Source organism: Manacus candei, unplaced genomic scaffold (assembly GCF_025592945.1).
Source record: "Manacus candei isolate 608988 ecotype Guabito, Panama unplaced genomic scaffold, ASM2559294v1 h1tg000062l, whole genome shotgun sequence".
Taxonomy (NCBI): domain Eukaryota; kingdom Metazoa; phylum Chordata; class Aves; order Passeriformes; family Pipridae; genus Manacus; species Manacus candei.
The window spans coordinates 841,565-861,667 of NW_026138110.1; the positions used below are offsets into that span (position 1 = coordinate 841,565).

The 20,103-nt window shown below is 46.2% G+C and overlaps 1 protein-coding gene across 2 annotated transcripts in view; it reads right to left on the minus strand.

The window, feature by feature from the left end:
* Positions 1–263: 263 nt before the first annotated feature.
* Positions 264–20,103, minus strand: part of NDST4 (N-deacetylase and N-sulfotransferase 4) — a 67,052-nt gene continuing 47,212 nt past the window's right edge. Inside the window, exons 7-15 of one of the 2 annotated variants that reach the window (XR_007907339.1) lie at positions 12,135–12,317; positions 11,540–11,636; positions 11,023–11,146; positions 10,022–10,196; positions 8,841–9,011; positions 7,439–7,548; positions 4,560–4,662; positions 3,784–4,306; positions 264–1,212 (exon numbers count right to left, since the gene is read on the minus strand). Coding sequence is in view for 1 of the 2 variants with exons in the window: in XM_051804898.1 (XP_051660858.1) it covers positions 4,187–4,306; positions 4,560–4,662; positions 7,439–7,548; positions 8,841–9,011; positions 10,022–10,196; positions 11,023–11,146; positions 11,540–11,636; positions 12,135–12,317 (1,083 nt within the window). In the remaining variant the exon portion in view is untranslated. Of the gene's footprint in view, positions 1,213–2,030; positions 4,307–4,559; positions 4,663–7,438; positions 7,549–8,840; positions 9,012–10,021; positions 10,197–11,022; positions 11,147–11,539; positions 11,637–12,134; positions 12,318–20,103 lie in introns of those variants that run through there. The other variant, XM_051804898.1, reaches the window with a different exon arrangement.

Consider the following 20,103-nt stretch of genomic DNA (forward strand, 5'->3'; position numbering starts at 1 on the left):
AAAAGCCAAAACTGGTGTTCAGATTACTGTAGTGTCACTTGTAATTTGTGTGATGATAAAAGATCTAGAGAGGCGTAATTTGCTATTCTGTAAGGTTTGTACTAAGAATCCTCGACTCTGAGATGATTTAACCTCACCCTGACATAGATCTGTAAAACAAATGAATATTTTATAATAAAAAGTAGAAGCATTCTGAGATTTTTGGAGGAGGGGCAATTCTGAGTGCAGGGTTTGGGCGATTTGCATCAGCTGAAACCAGAGCCTCTTAAAGTTCCTCGAACAGAGCAAGGGGAAATTATTATTAATTATTATTAATTAGAGCAAGAGCTTGGGTGGGGCTGCCTGTGTGTCCCCCACCTCCCACTGGGTGCAGGGAGGCAGAACTTTGGGAAGGCGGGCCCAGAAATGCACGTTGTGCAGCGTGACAAATATTGGAGTGTCAGACTTGCCTTGCATTCATGTTGCCTGCCTGGAGAAGGAGGAGGAGAAGGAAGAGGAGAAGGAAGAGGAGGAGGAGGAGGAGGAGGAGAAGGAAGAGAAGTTGAGTGGCACTCCCCGTACTGGCGTAAATCCCACGTTGCTGTGTCGCCTCGAGGAGATGCTGAGGCGGGAGAAGCTGAGACAGAGCGCTCGAAATACGTGGCAGAGGTTATTGAAGAGCAGATTTGGGCTCAGAAAACGGGAAGGGGGATTTAAGGACAGAAGAAAAGCGCTCTGTAATACACCCTCAGAAGTGTTTATTCTGCGGCAGTGAGAAGAACCGGCAATCAGGTGTGTGCACGTCAATTATTTAAAACCATTCCAACAAATACAGCCTTTGACCTCCCCCCCCCCCCACCACCCCCCCAACAAAAATACTTTGAGGGATCAAAATTTATTTTGATTCCCTTTGCTTCAACACCAAGTACTCGTTCAACTGGACTTGCTGTTGTCACGTAGGAGGGGCAAGAAAAATTTTTTAAAAAAAGAGCTTGGGCAAGGCAGTGAAGTGTTTCCTTCAGTTCTATCAACAGGATGTCTCTTGTTCTGAAATACTACAGAAATGGTCATAAGTCTTATAAAAGTTATCCAGTCACTGGAGCACTGAACACTTGGGAATCTGTGTTGCTTGCAAATCCTTATTTTTTTGGTAGCTTTTCTGGAAAGGAGAGGGATGGAGGAGTCGAATCCATAGGCAGGTCCACACCTTTGCAGTCACGCTAAAAGGATGAACTGGAAGGACAAAAAGAGACAATAAGGACAATGTGAGAGATGTTGTCTGGTGGAAATTCCTGTCCCATGAACATACACTCAGGTAAAAGAAAAAGCAAAATGGATCTTACTTAACTACAGTAGAATTGGACACTCGGCCACTGCTGAGTTCTGTACCTGTGTTGGACCCGTTTTACATGGCTGTCACACGCTCACACACCTTTCATAAACATCAATTTTAACTCATTATAAAGAAAATTAGCTACTGGTGGATACTAAGTGGCTGGTTTGGACTTGATGTCTCACCCTAGGGTGGCCCAGCTGAGGGGAAACGAGCACCCCGCATCCAATTTATTCTTGGCTGACCATTCAGGGGCTGCATGTTCCCCCATTTCACTGGCTCAAACTTTAGAAGGAATGGGAAGGGAAAGGAGGAGAGGGAAGAGGAGAAAACACTCAGCTCCTGCTTTTGTATTGAGGGCACGTCCTGCTGCCTCATTATCACATCAGAGAGCCCGGATCCATCAGCACTTGTTTCCCTCCTTCCAGAGTTTATAATTCCACCTGTCTGAGGGGACACTCAGCAGCCTGATCCCCTATCAGAGAGGAAATTTGTTTTATTAGAAACCATCCACGAGCAGTTAATCCCACAACTTTATTTTAGACCTTGAGAGGTCAGTGCATAATTTAGGAGGGTCTGGGTTCCGTTCTGATTGCTCCGCGCTCGAAGACAACCTCAGTTATGGGAGTTGGGTTTTCCCCAAGCGCTGAGGTCCTGCTTTAATCATCAAATATGCTGCCACAGGCCCTGATGTCTGTGTCTGGCCTGTAGGGTCAGATCCTCAGTGTGGCAAAGCTCCCAGAATCCCTGTTTCCAGGGGAATGGGAGCAAACTGCAGCTGCAGCCCTCCAGTGTGTAAAACTCTTACGGATTTGCAGCCTGCACCATGTGAAGGACGTGAATCCTGTGCCTTATAAACAGGAAAGAAGGACCAGCACTGTCTTTCCCAGCTACAACCCCCTTGCCATGAATAAATGTTTCATTTTTTATTGTGTTTTGTGTTGCTGGTCTTTAAGAATCCCGACAATTACGTGGTCAGGGATATGAAAGGCATGAAAGAAATGGAGATCATTTACTGGTAGTTCACAAAGGCTCCTCTATCCTAGGCCGGTCCAGAGACATTCCATGTTGATGGGTCCCATTACAAGTGGAAGGAATGAAACTTTGAACTGCTGTTGTTTCATCTTTATGACACATAATGGAATCAATTCAAATGTCGGTTTTCAACGGGACACGAGATCTCTCGGAAATGCGATGCCCATTCAAACTGGAAAAAGTACCAGTGGGGTATAAAAATATCTGGTGTGTTTTAAGGACATGATGCTGTCACAGAGCTGAGGGTTGGGAGAGACAGGCTTCCTTCCTTTCCAAATGAAAAGCTAAGAATGAGAACTAATTTTTTTAGATTTTTATGGTATTGGTCTCATGTCCTTGAAAAACTCCTGAAACCAATGTCATGTTTATTTAGCTTTTAATCAAGGAGTTGGGAAGTCCTCTTTTAATTAATGATGAGCCAATTCTAATGCATTTTAACAGCTAAAATTCTACCAAATGGTTGATTTAGATCTTCTTCACTGAGCAAGCCTTCCTTACCTGAAGCTCTCATCACACTAAGTGACCTTTGGCATTATCAGTGCTAAAGATAAGGGATTTGTGTGGTACATACAAAGTATGTAAATGACTCCTCTGCCCAAAAATCCCACATAAAGTTCCTTTTGTTTGGCATTTATTTTGCCCTGGCTCGTTTTGTAGAGTCCTCCTGGTCAAAATATAAGAACAGTTCTGTCTCCTAAGCTGGGAGGTAAGGATCAAATCCACGGGGAGAGGAACTCATAAGGCCTCTGCAGCACCTGAAATTATTTGTGCCTAAGAAAGACAGAGAAGTTTGAAAATGAAAACCCGCTGCATTTGGGGCTGCATAAAGGATGTATAGCAAAGTTTTGCCAGGTTTTTCTTTCCTGAGGAAAAGTGTTACAAGGCTAAAATGCCTAAAGGGTCTTTGCTCCCTCAGTTTAAATTTCCCAGTGAGTCTCTGCCCAGCCTCGCTGACCTTGGCCCTACATGTCTGAGTCCCAAGCACAGTTCATATAATGGTTTTGGTAAACCACCCTGTCATTTCTCTATGGGCACAAAAAGCAGATAAAGCTAAGGACGTGTCTGATCTAGATGCACAGCAGGTAGATACCGAGGCATTAAAATATATACATCATGCATGTATATGTGCTATATACTGCCTGTGTTTGTCCTTTCAACTCCACAACAGCCCACGGAGAGAATTTTGCTTCAACAGACTGTAGTTTGGGTTCAAACCCTTAAAAAGGGTCATTGGAGTTATTTTTCTGTGACAGTTTACAGACCAGGACCCTAAACGACTCACCCCATCCCTGAAGGCTTCAGAGCATAAACATTGCTCCCCAGAGAGAGGCAAAATGTCTGGTGTTGGGTTATGGGCAGGGCACTGCTTGCATGGCCTGCTCGGAGTGTAAAAGGACTGAAAAACAGATGTGGGAAAAGCCCAGGGGATGACCAACCTCAGGGTCCAGAGAGAGATGTTCCCATCCTTTTGCTCGTGTCCTGACAGACTGCAATTTGTCCTACACACAGTTTCTGGTACTTCCTGGTGGAGAGAGGAACTGGGCTATGCACGAATCCCGGCCTGGGTAAGGGGTAATGCCACGGAGCTCCGGGTTATTTCCTGGAAGCCGACGGAAGGGGTCGATGCTGCGAACTGTCAGCGCGTGCATATGAACGGCTGTCGGGTCTGGGGGGGATTATTTTTTATTTTTTTTCAATCATTCTTCGGTGACCTGTTGTTTTGTTTTTGCTGGGAAGAGCGTTGTCCATGAGGTCCGGCACTGACGATCACGAGTGAGTCGGAGAAGCGGGGGTCTGGCGGTGAAGGGAATGGTCCTGCTCTCGGGGTGCCCCTGGCTGCTACCTGACCTTCTGCAGCTCCTGTCGCAGCCAGGAGGGCAGGGGCTGCCCCAGCCTGTGCAGCAGCTTGGACAGCTCCACGTTGTGGTCTCTGTAGTAGCTGGACAGAAACGCTCGAGACTGGAGGAGGGCGGGGAAAAAAAAACAAAACACAGCAAGGGTTAGAGAAAGAAAGATTTCAGCCCCTGCTTCCTGCATCCCTGCACTGCTCCCAGAGAGGGGCTCTTACAGGAGGCAGCTCATCTCCTGCTCCTGATCTTTTAAAGTGGAAATATAACAAATTAATAAAATAAAAATAAATCAGCGCGTCTCTATTTTGGGAGCCAAACACAGGCTCTATGTTAAAAGCTGTAAATCTCTGGGAAGCCCTTACCTCTTGGTCCATTGGCGGGTATTTCCGACCTTTGCTTTTTCCCAGGCACTTTGTTTTCCCTCCTTCCAGTAACTGGCACCAGAAGCCTTTCTGAGGGTCAAACCTATAGAGGATTATATATTTTAGAAGACCTCACCACAGAAGAATCTCTCAGCTACTGAGACATCAGTGTTAGCCCACAAATATCGCTGCACACCTCTCTCTAGATGAGTGGAATTCTGAGGACAGAGTGGGAAACAGCTTTCCTCTCTTGTGAAAACTCTGGGGATCCATTTTTTTCCTGCAAATTTGCCTTGGAAGTGGCTCAAGGCAGGGAGTTTTTTCCCACTGTGATTTACCTACTCTGAGTAGATGTTTATTCTGCTTGTCAGCACACAGGGTACAAGTTTGAAGGGTTGATCTACAGGTCTCCTGAATGAATTACTGGTTGGGTGTTCAACCTCACCTGGGCAGTTGCTGTTCCCTATCACTAGATCCAAATACCATTTTCATTCCAAAGATGGCATTGAGCATAAACACTGTCTCAGTAGCCTTATCTGAAATACACCATTTGATTGTGATGTCTGAAATCCGGAGACAGAGGAATTTTAGATTAAGGCTCTAAAGCACTCACCCACTAAGGAATGAGCAGCACGTGGCGTTAAGTTTGGAATTCATGGCCGTGGGACTTGCAGCATTGCATAAAACACTGGAATGCTCTGCATTCCTGCTGTTCAGCAGATGTTTGAAGAGCATGAAGTGTAATTGGCTGGCACAGGGAGGTAATTAGTTACAGAGCACCTTCTTGCCCTGGCTCTGTCTGTGCGGCACGAGCGCACCCACAATTCGCCGCTGTGCAGAACTGAACTTATTTCAGCAGAAGGGTGAACCTTCTTCATGGGTTTTTTTCCTTTCCTAGCCTATTACTGCAGGCCTGACCTTTGTTTCCTAAATTGTCTCGGTGGCTGTATCAATTAAAAACAAATAAATCATTGATTAAATGGGTACATTGATGACGGATTCATTTCTGCTGTGGCCTTTCCCATCTGCTGGTTGCCGGTGAAGTGCTTTGCTGCCTTGCACTAATTTCCCAAGAGGAGCAGCAATACAGTGTGCTGGGTAAAAGGAAAACTGCAAAACTATGCCCCAAACCATATTTCTGCCCCAGAAGAAGCATACTGAACATTATGAAGAGGATGTGCAAATTTGGGTAGGGGAAAAGAGGGCGAGACAGCTCAGGCTGAATTCAACCCGCTGTGTTCGGGTCTCACAAAACTCTCGGGTCTTCTGTAAACATAATTGGGCACAGTGGAAGTATTTATTTAAAAATAGTGATAGCCCTGAGGCTAAGGTTACAAGGGAGCTTTTTAAGGCAGTCAGCAGAAACCTTCCCAGGCCTGGTTACCTTCTCTTCCTGCAGAGTAAACCCATGGGAGAGGCAGGATTCGGGGATGGGCGGGTGCAGGGGTGAGCGATGCTGCCACCAGGAGCTTCCTCTTAGCCTGACAAAATGTAGCAGCACTCCAAGAGAGATTTCCTTAAGCACACTCCCCTAATCCTGTATTTTCCTGCAGCCCTGCCTCTGTGTGCCCCCTGCTCTCCTTCCACGGCTCTGGTAGCACCTCCCCTCTGCCTGGGCTGGTTTCACCCTCCTCTGAGACTTTCCCCTCATTACTCAGGGTGATGGACTTGTTGCTCACTGGTGTTGCAGGACTGGGTCCTCGGGCTGCTTCCTGACAACTTTAAAGATGTGTGGTGTGCACTTGTTAGGCAGTAATGACTAGGAACAATCCTGTGCAATCTTTTTCACTTTGACAAGTCCTGCCATAAAGAGACTCCAGGGTTTAACGCATTTTTCTCCTCCATCCCAAACCCGTGCGTGCTTCCGAGGTACATTTGCATTCTTGATGCCTCGAAACAGTGAGTGCATAATTTTATAGATCTGTTTACAATCCATTTTTTCCTGTCCAAACCAGCAGGAGAGGCCAAATTTTTCCCCGCTGTGTGACTCCACTGACTTTAATTTAGTTCCAGAAAGGAAGATCTATGTCTGTGGGTGTGTATTTTAAAAACCTAGCAGAAGGCACTGCAGATGTGCAGCAGCAGTTGTTCAAACATCAGTAGCTCAGCTCTGAACTCAAACTCCTCCTCCCTTTCATCCGCTTCGGAAGCCAGTGACTTAAAAAATTACATCCTGAAATCCAAATTTTTTTCCCTCTGGAGAAAGCTTTTGGCAGAGCAACTCTCTTAAGCGCTGAACTCCCGCTCCGTGCCCGCGACATAAATAGCACTGAACGGTAATTGTGAGCGGAGAGGAGCGGTGTGGGGCACCTGCAAAGTCCAAAGGCCTGCTTTTCCCACAGTGTTCCTGCTACCTGCCTGCAGGGAAGGCGAGTGGAGGCTTCTCTGCTCCCCACCCCACGTGCAGGCTGGTGCTCTCTGCTCGCACAGTGACTCGGAGAGGCCTCCCCTGCCATGCCAGGCTTCCCAGCCCACGGATGGCCCAGGCCCACGGGCTGTGGGAAGATGCTGCTGCTCATGTGGGGAGGCTCCATGCTAAAGCTTCTTATGACTTTCTGCTGGATTAAGAGGGGAGAGGGAAATTCAGCCCACTCCCACCCCTGCAGGAGTCTCAGCCACACGTGAAAATGGGATCAGGGAGTGAGAGCTTCTAAGCCAGCCTCTGCCATTGGGGCTCCTGTCTGAACGGGGTAAAAACATGTAGTTGAACTTTCCACAGCTGCCAGCTCCTGCAGACTGACATAGGAAAACCCTGAGCTTTGCAAAATTATCGTTGTCATAATGTGTTGGTTGTTTGTAACTCATGATCCCGGGATCTGGGTGGGAGGGGATGTACCTCCTGCTCCCATGGGGCAGGTAAAAAAAGGGAGTAGACTCACGTTAGGGCTTCAGAGTAATTATAATGAGGAGAGACTCCAAGGAACTTCTGCACTTCGTCCATCACAGTGGCCGGGTCGCTCCTCAGCTGCTGTCCATCAATAATGAGCAACTGCAGGGGTAAATGGGGCAGATTTTTAGAAACAGGACTAAAGCTTCACAAAATGATGGCATTGTTTCCCTCCTGTGACAGCCTGGGTTTAAGTTAGCACGTGACTTTGGACAGTGCTAACAACATTCATGTGGGTGGACTTCTCTTTAGGTATGCTTTTTATTTTATTGGCTTGAATTTTTATAAGTGGGCGCCTTTGTAACTCTGTGTGTGCCTCTTGTTCAAATGCAAGAGTTAAACCTCCCAAGCCACACCTGAGTCTCAGAGAATTCTGAGAAAAAGAGATAAGGAAAGAATGTAAAATATTATTGAGGCTTATGATGTGTCTGTGGAAGATCTGGCACGGAATATGAAAAACAACAAAAGGTCATATATATATATTGTAGAATTAAATGCTCAGAACAAGATAATTACATGTTCAAAAGCGATATGGTGGCAATTTATTTGGAACTTCCCACCAGCCTATCAACCGTAAAGGCTTGCAAAATTGTTGGCAGTGGGCTGGGTATTTTGTTTTTTAATTAAAGATTACTGCGATGTAAAGGTGCATTGACCCCCATAAGCAAACAGTAAGACAATATGCCCGCAGACTGCTGGAATACCAAGCAGCAATGCAGATAACTATTCTGGGCAGGCTTGTTTTGTATTTATTGTGAGGGCTTATTATGAATTATTAAGTTTTTGAGTGCCCAGGCGGGGCGAATGCACGTTACTGAGCGCCCATTAGCAGGCACTGGGAGTGCACTCCGTGTGTGCCACCTGATCAGCAACGGGAGCATTTTGTCGTGTGTCTTGTAAAATTAATCACCATCACTGTGAAACACAAGTGGTTTGACAAGAAATGTGTCGCCGTGCCCCTGAATGTTTAATGAGAGGGTGCAGTAGGCAGACGTACGGACTGGCGTGTGACCATGTCCGTGGAGAAAGAGTGCCCATGTCTGCATTTTGTGGTACTAAAAGGTTTGCCTTAGGTTATTTTATTGGTGTTATTAGCTTAGGTAAATTTTTCCATGGGAAAGATTACAAAAGACAGCACAATAAAATACCCGAAGGGAGATGAGGCAAAAGAAGGAAATTTCTGCTGCAACCCCAAGAAAAGCCAATCCCATACCAGGATCAAAGATTTTTTTTTTTTTTTTTTTTTAATGAAAGGGAGCGAGTGGGAAGCAGGGTGAAATTTCTGTTTGGGAAAAAGCCCTGGTGTTTTCCAAATGAATTGACCAAAGCTTCCTGCTGTTTCTTGGGAGCCAGCAGCCTTGGCTGGTGCCGGAAGGGAACCCCGAGGGCGTTACCTGGGAGGCGGGGTAGTGGGACAGCCACCTCTCGATGTGCACAGCGTACCACCCCGGGGTCAGGCACCTCTTCTGCAGGGCCCTGATCTCCGAGGGCGCCCGGGGGCCGGACGTGATCACTTCGTAAAAGTTGAATTTCAGGGCGGCGGGGTCCTCGTGGGAGCGCTGGTGCTGCCGGGAGATATTTGGGGACGCGTCACAAGGATGCTGAAGGTTGAGCCTTAAATCTTGCAAGACCTGCCCCTCGGTGCCACTTGTGCCAGGTAGGAGCGGGGGGGGGGGGGCTTCAAGGCACCAGAACCCCCGTTCAGTCAGGGGTTCCCCTGGGAGCCCAGGAGTCAAATCCTGCCAAAGCAGGCGGGATTCCTTTACTGCTCTGCACTGGCAGTTGTGAAGGTGCAAATGAGAGAGTAACAGGGTGCAAATGAGATGTTAAAAGGGTGCAAACTGCAGCCTTAGGCCCTGTTTTGTTCCTTGCGGAACTTTCTAGCCACCAGAAATGGTGTATTTCACGCTTATTGCAACATTATTAATTTGTGTCTGTTCTGACGTTGCTTTAGTCTTTCCTATATCTGTATTTCACGTGGAGGGTTAAACATGTCTCTTAAAGGAGCTCTTTTTAAACAGTGCAGATTTTGTTAGGGAAAGGTGTGGGCTCAGTAAAAGGCAAGAGAAGGAGCATCCTAGAGATTTCACAGGAGAACAGCGGGCTTGCTTTTGTTTCCAAAGGGAAAAGAAGCCAGCCTCTCTAGACACAGCTCTTTTGAACTCCTTGGAAACTTTGGAAGGTGCCGTGTACGTGTGTACCCAGCCACGTGTTGCTGAGCTCACAGCAGGGAGGGACGAGGTGCCAGATCCTCAGCAGCAAGAGCTGTGATTTCCTGGTTGGGCCACTCTCCTCCTCCCCGTGTCCCTCCCTGGGTGTGCAGCCCAGCTTTCCCTCCGGGCGCTGTCAGCTGTGATGGAGACAAAGCTGTTTTTTCACTGCCGGTGGCAGCTCCGTGCCGGGAAGGTCGATCGTGTGTGACACCGGTGTCACAGGTGCCACCTGCCAGAGCTGGCACTCAGCACCCTCCTGCTTCCCCAGGCTGCAGAGGCTTGGCAAGAAATCCTGCTCCTTGCTCAAGGCCACGAATCCCAACCGATGCCGACCGTCATCCCCTGCCCCGTCATCCCCGTACCTGGTACCAGGAATACGCCCGGTCGGACGGGTCGATGAGGATGGTGATGATCTTGGCCTTGGGGATGAGGGAAGCAGCTCTCTTGGGAGCTTCCTCAGAGTGGAAATAGTTGGCACTTTTCTCGAAGAGGAGGTCGGTGGTCACGTTGGAAGGAGTGGGGAAGAAACCCATGTACCTGGGAGGGGAGGAGACCTGTTAGAATCAGCAGCAGCACAAAAAGGGCCGTGTCCCCGCGCTTCCCATTTCGTGGCAGGTGAAAAGGTGGGTTTTCAGACCTAATCCTGCAGAAGCAAAATTGAATTTCTCCACTCACTCCAGGCTGGAATAAGGGGAATGAATTTTGGCTCTTAGGTGGTGCTGGTAATAGCTAAAGCCACCCCGAAGTCAGGTAATTAGGTCTTTCCTTTGACGGATGGGATTTCTGCTAATAAGTCCGGTGTCAAAGGGATATCTTTCACCAGTCTGGAGTGAGTTCAGTTTTAGCTGCAGGATAAAAAAAATGGGAAAAGCTTCAAAGTGTCAACCATTTAATTTTAACATCGCTGAAGTACTTCATTTTGGAGCTGACAAATCTTTGCTTTTGGACGCTTTTGGAATGTGAGATTTGAATTTTGGCTTCGAATTCTGTTTAAAATTGATTGGATGGATTCTCATGGAGAGATGAATCAAACCTTACTTCATGAAAAGCCACTTTTGAAGGAAAAGGGTGTAACTCAGTGCAGATACAGAGATGCTCTTCAGCATGAAGACAGAAATGATGCCTGAGCTGGCTCTTGTATGGAAAATCTTGGTGTGAAAAATCGGGAAATTGTTACTGCAGTATCTAAACAAAATTAAGGACTTGATTAAATGTCCCATCATAACCAATTAGACTCTCCCTCTGTCTGATAATGCCAAGCATAACAAATTCATCAAGTAATTATGGTGGTGTCATACATGCTTCTGGAATTGTTCCATTGTCATTTTCCATGTATTAATAATGAATTTGTTCTTCTCCTTACCAGTCAATTCCCTTGTGGTAGTTGTTGCCATTGAAGAACTGAACTTCCTCAAAAGTTTTTGGGCTGGGGAGGTTACTGATAATGGAAGGATGCATCAGAAGGAATAAGTAAAGGGCTGTTGTTCCTAAGGTAACAAAAAGGGATGCCATTAGAAATAGGAGAAAAAAGCACCTTTGACTTTATTCATTCCAGAAAGTTTCTAAAAGCTCTGACTGTGGGATGATGCTCTTGGGGCTCCCAGAACTGCACTTTTGTCCTCGGTGTGTTTTTCCTGGGAGTCTGTTCTTAGGAATGAATGGCCTGTCTCAGGGCTACCCATCCTGTGTGCAATAAGCACACTTTAAAATCCCAGGAATGTTTTGGGGTTTTTTTGGTGAACGAAGCAATTTTACTGCACAAACTATAGAACTCCACAGGGATCAGAAGAGCACCATCTCCACGGCAGGGAGCTGTCTTCTGTTTACAGGACACAAACCCACGGGTACAAAACTTGGCTTACCAATTTATGGCTTCTTACCTGTCTTCTGGGGTCCTATCACCAGGAATTTGGGCAGGTGGTCGCAGGTTTTGTCTCTGGACCAAATGTCCCTGTGCCGTTTGTCGTCACACGGGTTCTGAGGGAGGAAAGGGGTTTGGGTTCATCGCACCACCCTAAATTTTTGCTTGAACAATCTTTGCAGGGTCTAAATGCACAGCATTAGTTACACCGAGGAGTAAAACCCCACAGCGTGTGTCTGATGGTTTTGCATGGCTGAGGGTTAATTTCGGTCGTTAGGAGAAAAGAGAAGGAAAAGAGGGGGGGAAAAGAAAGATTAAAACTTTGATTTAATCGAGCTTTTTTAAAACATTGATTTAATCAAGTTTCCATTCGAAGTTAAAAAGGAAACCTCCGAAGGCATTACTTTCTGGGGTGTCAAGATGCTTTTGGTTGACATGAGGATGCAAAAAGGAAGGACGAAATAGAAATATGGGATATTATTCCTCCCCTTATCTTTCTACCACCTGTGAAGGCAAAATAAAACCCGGCGAGCGAAAGACCCCTTTTTACCTGAAGAAATTCTCATTCCGAGAGGCGGATTGCGATGGGAGGAGGGAGGGGATGTGGCATTTACCTGCCAGAGAGGGTCTGTCTGCTCCGGGAAGAGCTGGAAGTACTTGTGGGCCAGCTGGAGCGGGGGCAGCGTCTGCAGGTTGAGGTTGGTGGAGCTCTTGACGAAGCTGGCCAGGTTGGCAAAGGTGTAGAGGCCCAGGCGGTCGTTGCCGTAGTTGGACAGGTGGGTCATGAAGATGCTGATCTGGGAGGCAAGAGGGGAGGGGGCTTCCAGTCATGGGACTCCTGGCAGCTTTGCCAGACCCTCTCCCCTCCCACCCGAACCCGAAAGAAGAGAGTGGAAAAGTTAAACTGGTCACGCTTCTCCTCCTCCTCTTTCCTCCCCTGTTCCTCGCCCCTGGGCAGGTGAGGTGCTGGCATATTGGGACCCCTCTGTGAGGAGTCCCCAGCACCTCTGAGGGAGCTCTGCTCCTTGCATGTGCAGCCAAAGCTTCATTTCAGGGCTGAGGTGGTTAAACTCTGGCTGCAGGGCCTGGTTTCATAGAATCATAGAGTCAGCTGGGTTGGAAGGGACCTCTGAGATCATCAAGTCCAACCCTTGATCCAACCCCGCTGTGGTTCCCAGCCCATGGCACTGATGCCACATCCAGTCTCATCTTAAAACCTCCAGGGACAGAGAATCCACCACTTCCCTGGGCAGCCCATTCCAATGTCTCATTACCCTTTCTGTAAAGAATTTCTTCCTGATATCTAACCTAAACCTCCCCTGGCACAGCCCAAGACCATGCCCTCTTGTCTTACTGATTTTTGAAAAGAGCAACTGTTCATTAGATTGCCACTATTTAGGTTTATGAAGGTGCCATAAACTGGGTGTTGTTACTTGGCTGTTTTTCTCAGCACGTCGGCCTGGGATAGGATGGAATGGCAGTGGAATCTGATTCCAGCTGCAGGCAGGGGTTGGGGGTATGAGCCAAGAGTATTTAAGGGTCTGAGGACAGCTGATTCACAGGTAAATGGTTTTTGATTTGCAGAGACATATCTGTGTGCAGGTGAGCCCTGGTTTGGATGATGAGGAATGGGAAGTGTGAGCTTACAAAGTGATGTGCAGGCAGAAGGGGAGAGGCTGCAGGGCAGCATGTGCCCCTTCCTCTTTGGAAAGCTGCAGCAGGAGACACGTCCAGGTCAGTGAGTTGTGGTTTCTTTTCCTCTCTAATGTCCTGGGGGGAGCTGGATGTAGTTTGAGGCAATCCTTGGAATATCAAGGTGTGTGCTGTTGTTGCTGAGGGTAGTTTATGGCTGGAAACCAGGCGGGCTGTCCTGGCACCCTGGTCCTTGAGTTAGAGCTCTGGAAACACGTGTCTCAGCTGGGTGGCACCCAGGCTTCCCAGCAGCTAAATTGGTGGGAAGGGCTGAGTCTCAAAATTTGGGACCTTCATGCCTAAAATGTCTGCAAAATACTCAGATGTGTCTCGTGAAGGTTGTTACCACTGATCCACCCGGAGATGAAGTTTTCCCTTTGTTGTTTTTTTGCAATCCCAAGCTTGTCCAGAGCACACTGTGCTCTCCTGACTTTCATAATCCCTGTGGGATAAAAAGCCACAAGCTTCCCACTCTCCCCATCTCGCTCTGCCAACGTGGTGCTTCTCTAAATGAGAGTCCACAAGCTTTAAAAACACGTCCATTAGTTTGTTAAATTATTAACAAGGCTTTTAGTACTTCTATAAGGTGGAGACTGATGGAGCTTAGGAGAGTGTCCCTCATGGCCCCTCTGCAGTGGGTTTGCAGTGTGCACACTTTATCCCACTGAAAGTAATTTATCCCTCACTTTTATTCTGTTCTGAGCCTCTGTTGAGCCAAGGTTGGCAACTGTGCAAGTTCTTTTTGCTGCTGGCTTGACTTGGTGGATTCCAGAGCCAGTGCATTTTATGACCAAAAGTATTTGACACAGAATGAACATGAAAAATTACCCTAAACCTGGTGCATGTTTCTATGTAGTACCTCAGAAACTTATAGGGAAGGTAATGAATCACCCTCTTCTCCCCCAGAAAACCCAGCACAAACTTATCCTTCCCAGTTTAGAGTTCAGCTCCTCAAAACGTGACAAGTGCTTCCTGCAAACTAAGTGATGAAAACACTTGTAGGAAATGTTAATGGGGGATATAATCCTGTCTCTGAAGTGGTTTTTGATGAGTGCTCACAGGTCTGCCAATGACATTTAATATGATTTGCAGCAAATGGAGTTCTGCAAGTAAATCTGTGTGCTCCTCATGCTTTGTTTACCCTTGAAAATGGAGGAGACTTTCTTTCAGTGTTAAGTTAATACCTATTTCCTACAAGTACCTTTATTTCAGGAGTTTCATTGGGCTGCCAACCCATTTAAAAGATCCAATTGATCGGTTTTTATGGAGTCAAAAGATCTTGGACCTCTCTCCTGTCTTCTTTTGCTCCGTTGATCTTTTTTGGAGTGAGAAACCCCCAGATCTGATGCATTATTCATGGCATAAAAACAGGGCTAATTCTTTGCTATCTGCCTCCAAATCACTTGAGACAAAGGAGGGGGGTTTTTACTGTATGGATGGGCACTAAAGTCTGCTTCCATGCACATGCACCAATCCATGGAAAATGCAATGGGCTGGGGCTGGGGCTGGGGAATTACATGGATCTGAATGGAGACCTGTGGCCCTCAGACCACGGAAATCTGGATTTTTACAGTTGTAATGAGCTTTTCCCTCCTGTTTTCTGCTGCCTGCTCTGTACTAACGTTTCAGAGGTGCCCTCAGTGGTCTGCAGTAGCTGTGTTCTCAAGAAAGAGGTGACAGGAGAACAGAGGTCCTAAATTTCTGAGAGCACCTGTGAAGTTAATGTGCCATTCTGGCTGCTAAACCATATTATTTCCACTAGGCTGGGTGGGTAGAGGGAAAGAAAGGTATTTTACACAGCCTTCACTTGACAGACCCCAACAGAAACCACATTCTGCCTTGGGCTGTTTGCCAGCTCCTCTGCTCCTAAACCATAATATTTGGTGAGTGACTGATTGACAAACCTGAACTGGTCACACCTATGACATGAGATTAATTTACAAACAATGGCAGCACCACCACACCATTTCACTCTCTGGTTCCTGTTTCCAGAGCTCTTTAAAATCAGTTCTATCCAGAAATTATGCATCTATAGTGTATTCTCTACCTGCAATTTTTGCATATGCGTGCTTGTGTTATATATAAAATGAAATGTAGATTAGGTAGCAGAGAAAAACAAGGGGCTTGTTTTGAAATTATTGGACTATAAACCAATATTGGAGTGCCCTGAAACTGCCTTCTGTGCTCACACTTGATGCACAGCTATTGATGCAGAGTGTAGGGGTTTGTTTCCTCCTGTAATCGCCAAACTTAGTATAGTCTTGGCCAAAAGCACATAGTTTTGGACAAAGATTATCCACCTGCCTCTGGAGGGCACTAGGATGTTAGTCTACTTTGAGACTGGAAAAACATGTTTGGATTTTTTTGGGAGGTTCACCCTGGAGAACTGCCAACTGCTGTAGGTCCTGGAGTGTGGACAGGGCTTTAAAGAGGAGTTTGTGAGAAGTGTTGAACTCAGTGGGGTTTTCAAACTGCTCCACCCCTGTTAGTGCTCCAGCTTCCAGCTGAAATGGCACCCAGTCTCAAGGATGGCAATCCCACGTGGGGAAATAAAACATTGGATGATTTCTTGATGTCGATGCTTGATTTCTTATCTGTCAATCAAGCACTTGCCATGGAGAAGTCAACAACAAAACTTATGTGTAAATGTGCTCCACCTCATTCTCTCAGCCATTCCAGAATTAAATAGGATCAGTGTTCCCTTTAAGGTCCTTTCCTCCTGCTCGTCCTTTGGCCCCGACCCATTGCTGGACAGCCCATGATCCAGGGATAGGGCCCATGTGGGAATCCTGCTCCTCTAAGAGGAACTTGTTGCTCACCGTCTTTAAGAACATTTTCCCTTGCTTTTGCACCTCCTCAGTAAGATTTGCAAGGGAGGGAGGGATTGATGCATGCCAAACAAACCGGGGGTACAGCTCAGCCTCGTGCGTGACAGAGACACGCTGGGAAATCCATGGGAGCGCTTTTCCTGCCCAGCTCCTCTCCCGCGTGCACATTTCCCAGAAAAATGAAGTTTGCTGGTCCACCTTTCCCCGTCGTGCTCAGAAAACGCCGCCTGGCTGCTCCAGGAGCGAACTCTCCTGACGGGGATCGTGCTGCCGTCCGTCTGGATGCGCGACGGGATGTCCCAGCTGAGGAATGCCCGACTGCCAAGCGCTCCCTTGCTAACCCGGAGCAGCTCCGGGCCAGGCTGGACGTGCCTCCTTCCCTTTGGAGCGTTTCAGCCATTTCCCAGCCCGAGCAGCCTCCCGTTGGGGGTCACAGACTTGGTACCTCGTGAGCCAGAGCCCCGTTCCCGGGGATGAATCCCGGGATGCTCCGGTCCTTAACACGCAGCTGTTTGGGCGGCAGCGCCCAGAGGAACCGGGGAAGGGAGAGAGTTTTGTGTTGATAAAGCACTAATTTGAATAATGACAACTCTGGAATTCGGCGCTGTTCATATTCATGACCCTTCTGCCGCCGAAGCGAAATCGTTTATACGCCTGAAAATCACCGCCTGGTTTGTTTGTTTGTTTGTTTGTTTGTTTTAACTTTTACTCTATTTCCTCTCTGCACATCTTTTTCTATTTGAACCTTCTCGACAGGATAATCAAATATTTTCCGAACATGATATCTCTAAAGAAAGCAACAAAGGCGGTGTCTGGAAAGAAACGTTTTTGCCTTTGATTGAAGGGGAAACAAAAAGCTGTTGAATGATGTTTTATTTCCCGTGCCCGTATTCATTACTGGGTCTGTTTTCCAGCCCAAGCGTTCCCAGGGATGGGAGGGGAAGCTGCTGTCCATCAGTGGTGGGACGTGGCCTTGGGACAGCTGTACAAAAGAGCATCTATGTTGTGTTAAAATTCCCTATTCAAAGAGCAAAATTGTTTCTCATTTACCCGGGAACGCTTTCTACTTTTCCATTATTTAGTTGCTATGCTTTAAATGAATTCTTTATTATTGACAGAAAAATGCTGTGCGTTGTTCCTTTCCCTGTGAGAATAAAGCTGCTAGGTTTGCTTTTTTTATTTTTATTTTCTAATATTTATCCAAGTTCTGCTTCTGAAATAAAGGCCGAGTCATGACCATATTCCAACCCAGCAGCTGTTTCCCAGGTTATACACATTTTTGACACCATGGATGTGCAGGGTCCAAGATGAAGGAAACTTGTTAGGAAGTTCCAATCCATCAGTTCCATCTATTAGTTATATATTTATTTTTTTAAAAAAAGTTTACAGTTAAATAAAATGGCTTTCTTTTTTTTTACTATGAGGGCATGTGAAATTCATGATATAGGCATTTGTTTTCTTGCCATCTATGTTTTCTCATTGAAAAGACTTCCTTAGACTGTAAACTCTCTCAGAAAAAAATAAATCTATTCAGTTCAGGCTCAAGAATAAACCCAAGTTCAAATTAAAGAAGTAGAGCAGATTAAACTGGTTTTGGGTACGATTGGCTTAGTTCACACTCAACATGAAGCAGGGCTATAGAGGCCAAAAAGAAAAAAAGGTCAAAATGATTTTTAGTTTGGATAAGACATTTCTCTTTCATGTGGTTAAACAAGGCCTGGCTCTAACTGTGCTTGGGATGATGGGATGGATTGTGCCTGTTATCCTTGACATGGCCCTTCATAGTCTACAGGCAGAGGAAGGAAAAGTCTCTTCTTATAAACTCTAAGGAAGAGTTTGCACCGGGATATTTGCTTCAGAACTGCAAGAAAGTGCCAGGCAGGTTGATATAGATTGGAGATGCAGGAAATTTATCACTTTGTTTTTATAACTCTTCTCCTGTCATGTTGCTATTCCAGCAGTTTTCTGAAGAGCTGACGGCTCTGCGTTATGGAGTGTTCATAAATGATGATTAATTAATCCATTTTGGTGGCCTACCCTGAGCAAACAAACCTCAGAGTTAATTTAATTCTCCACTCTTGGTTTCAGAGGAAAAAAAAAAAACCCAACCAAAACCCCAGCATTTTCAGTTCACTAGAGGATATAATATTCTCCAATCAGCCACTTCCCAATTAATTTTGACTGGCGAACGCAGCGAGGAGATTGTGCTCTTGTCCATTTGCCTCTATTAAGGATTCATTTTCAATAATCAGGGAATTCTGGGTCAGCTGGTTTTTTTACCTTAAAGGCTTGCTCCTGACACTTTAATAAATTCGTGGGTGGTGTGGGCTCGAAGGTAACAGATTCCCTCCCTCTCCCTTTGCCCAGTAACCCCCTTGCTGGATGCAGTTGTTTGTTGCTATTTTCTGCCATCACCCAGCTTGCTGGGGAGTAATTCTACTAAAATAAGTGTGGTGGGGAGCATCAGCCTGCACAAAGCAGGGAAATGTCAGGAAAGAAGGAAAGAGGGGATGTGTTATCCTTCAGATATTTTCTTCATGCTCCGAGTTTCGAGCTAATTAGTTTCTAAATCTGCTCCTGGAGGCTCGAGTTTCCACGGGATAATATTTTTCCTATGCCAGCTCTGTGCAGCTGGGGTAGCCATGTGGGATGAGGGGGGAAAATAAGGATTTACAAAGAGCAGAAAAGAAGAGTCAAAAGCCTGAGGAAGGTTGGAGTTGGTTCGGTGCGTTTGTGACCACTAAGATAAATTCTGATGAACTCGCTAACAAAACTCCCTTTTAATTTGGTAGATTGAACATTTCCCTCTTGTCAGGTTGGAGAGGGACACATCTGTCCCTGTAGGCAATACCTTGCTAATTGCAGCTCAAGAAATATTGACTTTTTTTAGTGGGGAGGTTGCTTCCTTTTTTTTTTTTTTTCCCTGTCTCCAAATTATGCTGAGATGCTCAATTCACAGGGCCCTTAGTAGAGCTGCATTATGAATTACTTTTGGATTGCAGCACATTTCCTCCAATGCCCAAGGTTATTTTTTATTCTTTCTGCAGCTCTGCTCAGAGAAACAAAGCAAATAATAAGAAAAATATTATTAACACTCAAGATGTTTCATAATAACACTCCCAAATCTCTTGTGGAAGGTATAAATTAACCCCTCTCTGCATTTACTTTTAATATGCCGAAGCAATAACGTGTGATTCTCATCTGTTTCTGTGATGAGGGAGAGCAGGAAACAAGAAGAAAATCTTCCAAGTATGGCCCACGTGGGACATGGAGAACCCAGCTCCAAGGGGCTGGGAACGAGCAATAACCCTTTAGTTACGGCCAGAGTTTAAAAATGTAAATGCATCTAAGTGGCCTTCGAAATTAAAAGCATCCCGTGCCACTTCCAGGGGAGTTGCAATAATAATGAACATTATTATTCTGGGCTGCCTGTAGCTTCTGCTGAGTGGAGTTCAAAGTTACCTTTCAATCACCAGCCTGGTTTCGCTCTCGCCAGCCAAATTCCAGCAAAAGGAGCTAATCTTCCTGAAATTCATCTGCCTCACTTCACCTCCAGCTAAAGCTTCTTAGGGATGTTTGATTGAAGGGGGAAGAGGAGTCTGGAGAAGTGTTTAACTTTTCCCTCTTTCTGCTGCTCTTCTGTTTTTATGAACTTTAGAAGTGGGCTGAGCTCTCGGTGTTTTGTGTGCCTGACTCTAGATCCTCTGTGGTGAGGCAGGAGTAGATCTAGAGGAGAGAGATTTATATATATATATATACACACAAAAAAAATGCAATAATGGCCTGTGCATATTGTCATAGTGGAACTATGGAAAGGAGTTAGAGGGAGATGGAATAAAAACAGACCGTGTTTGACAGAGGTGCCTTTCGTGCTATCACTTACTGGCTTAATAAAAAGCTCTCTGGATTAAAGAGGTGGGTTTTCTTTAGGAGAAATGACTCTCTGGCTGTTGTTTGCAGGGGCAATAATATTTAAGGCTGTATTTATTAGCTTATCTTGGCTGTTAAATGTTTATGGCTGTTGTTTATGGCCTGTGGAGCAGGGGAGTAAAGGAGACGAGCC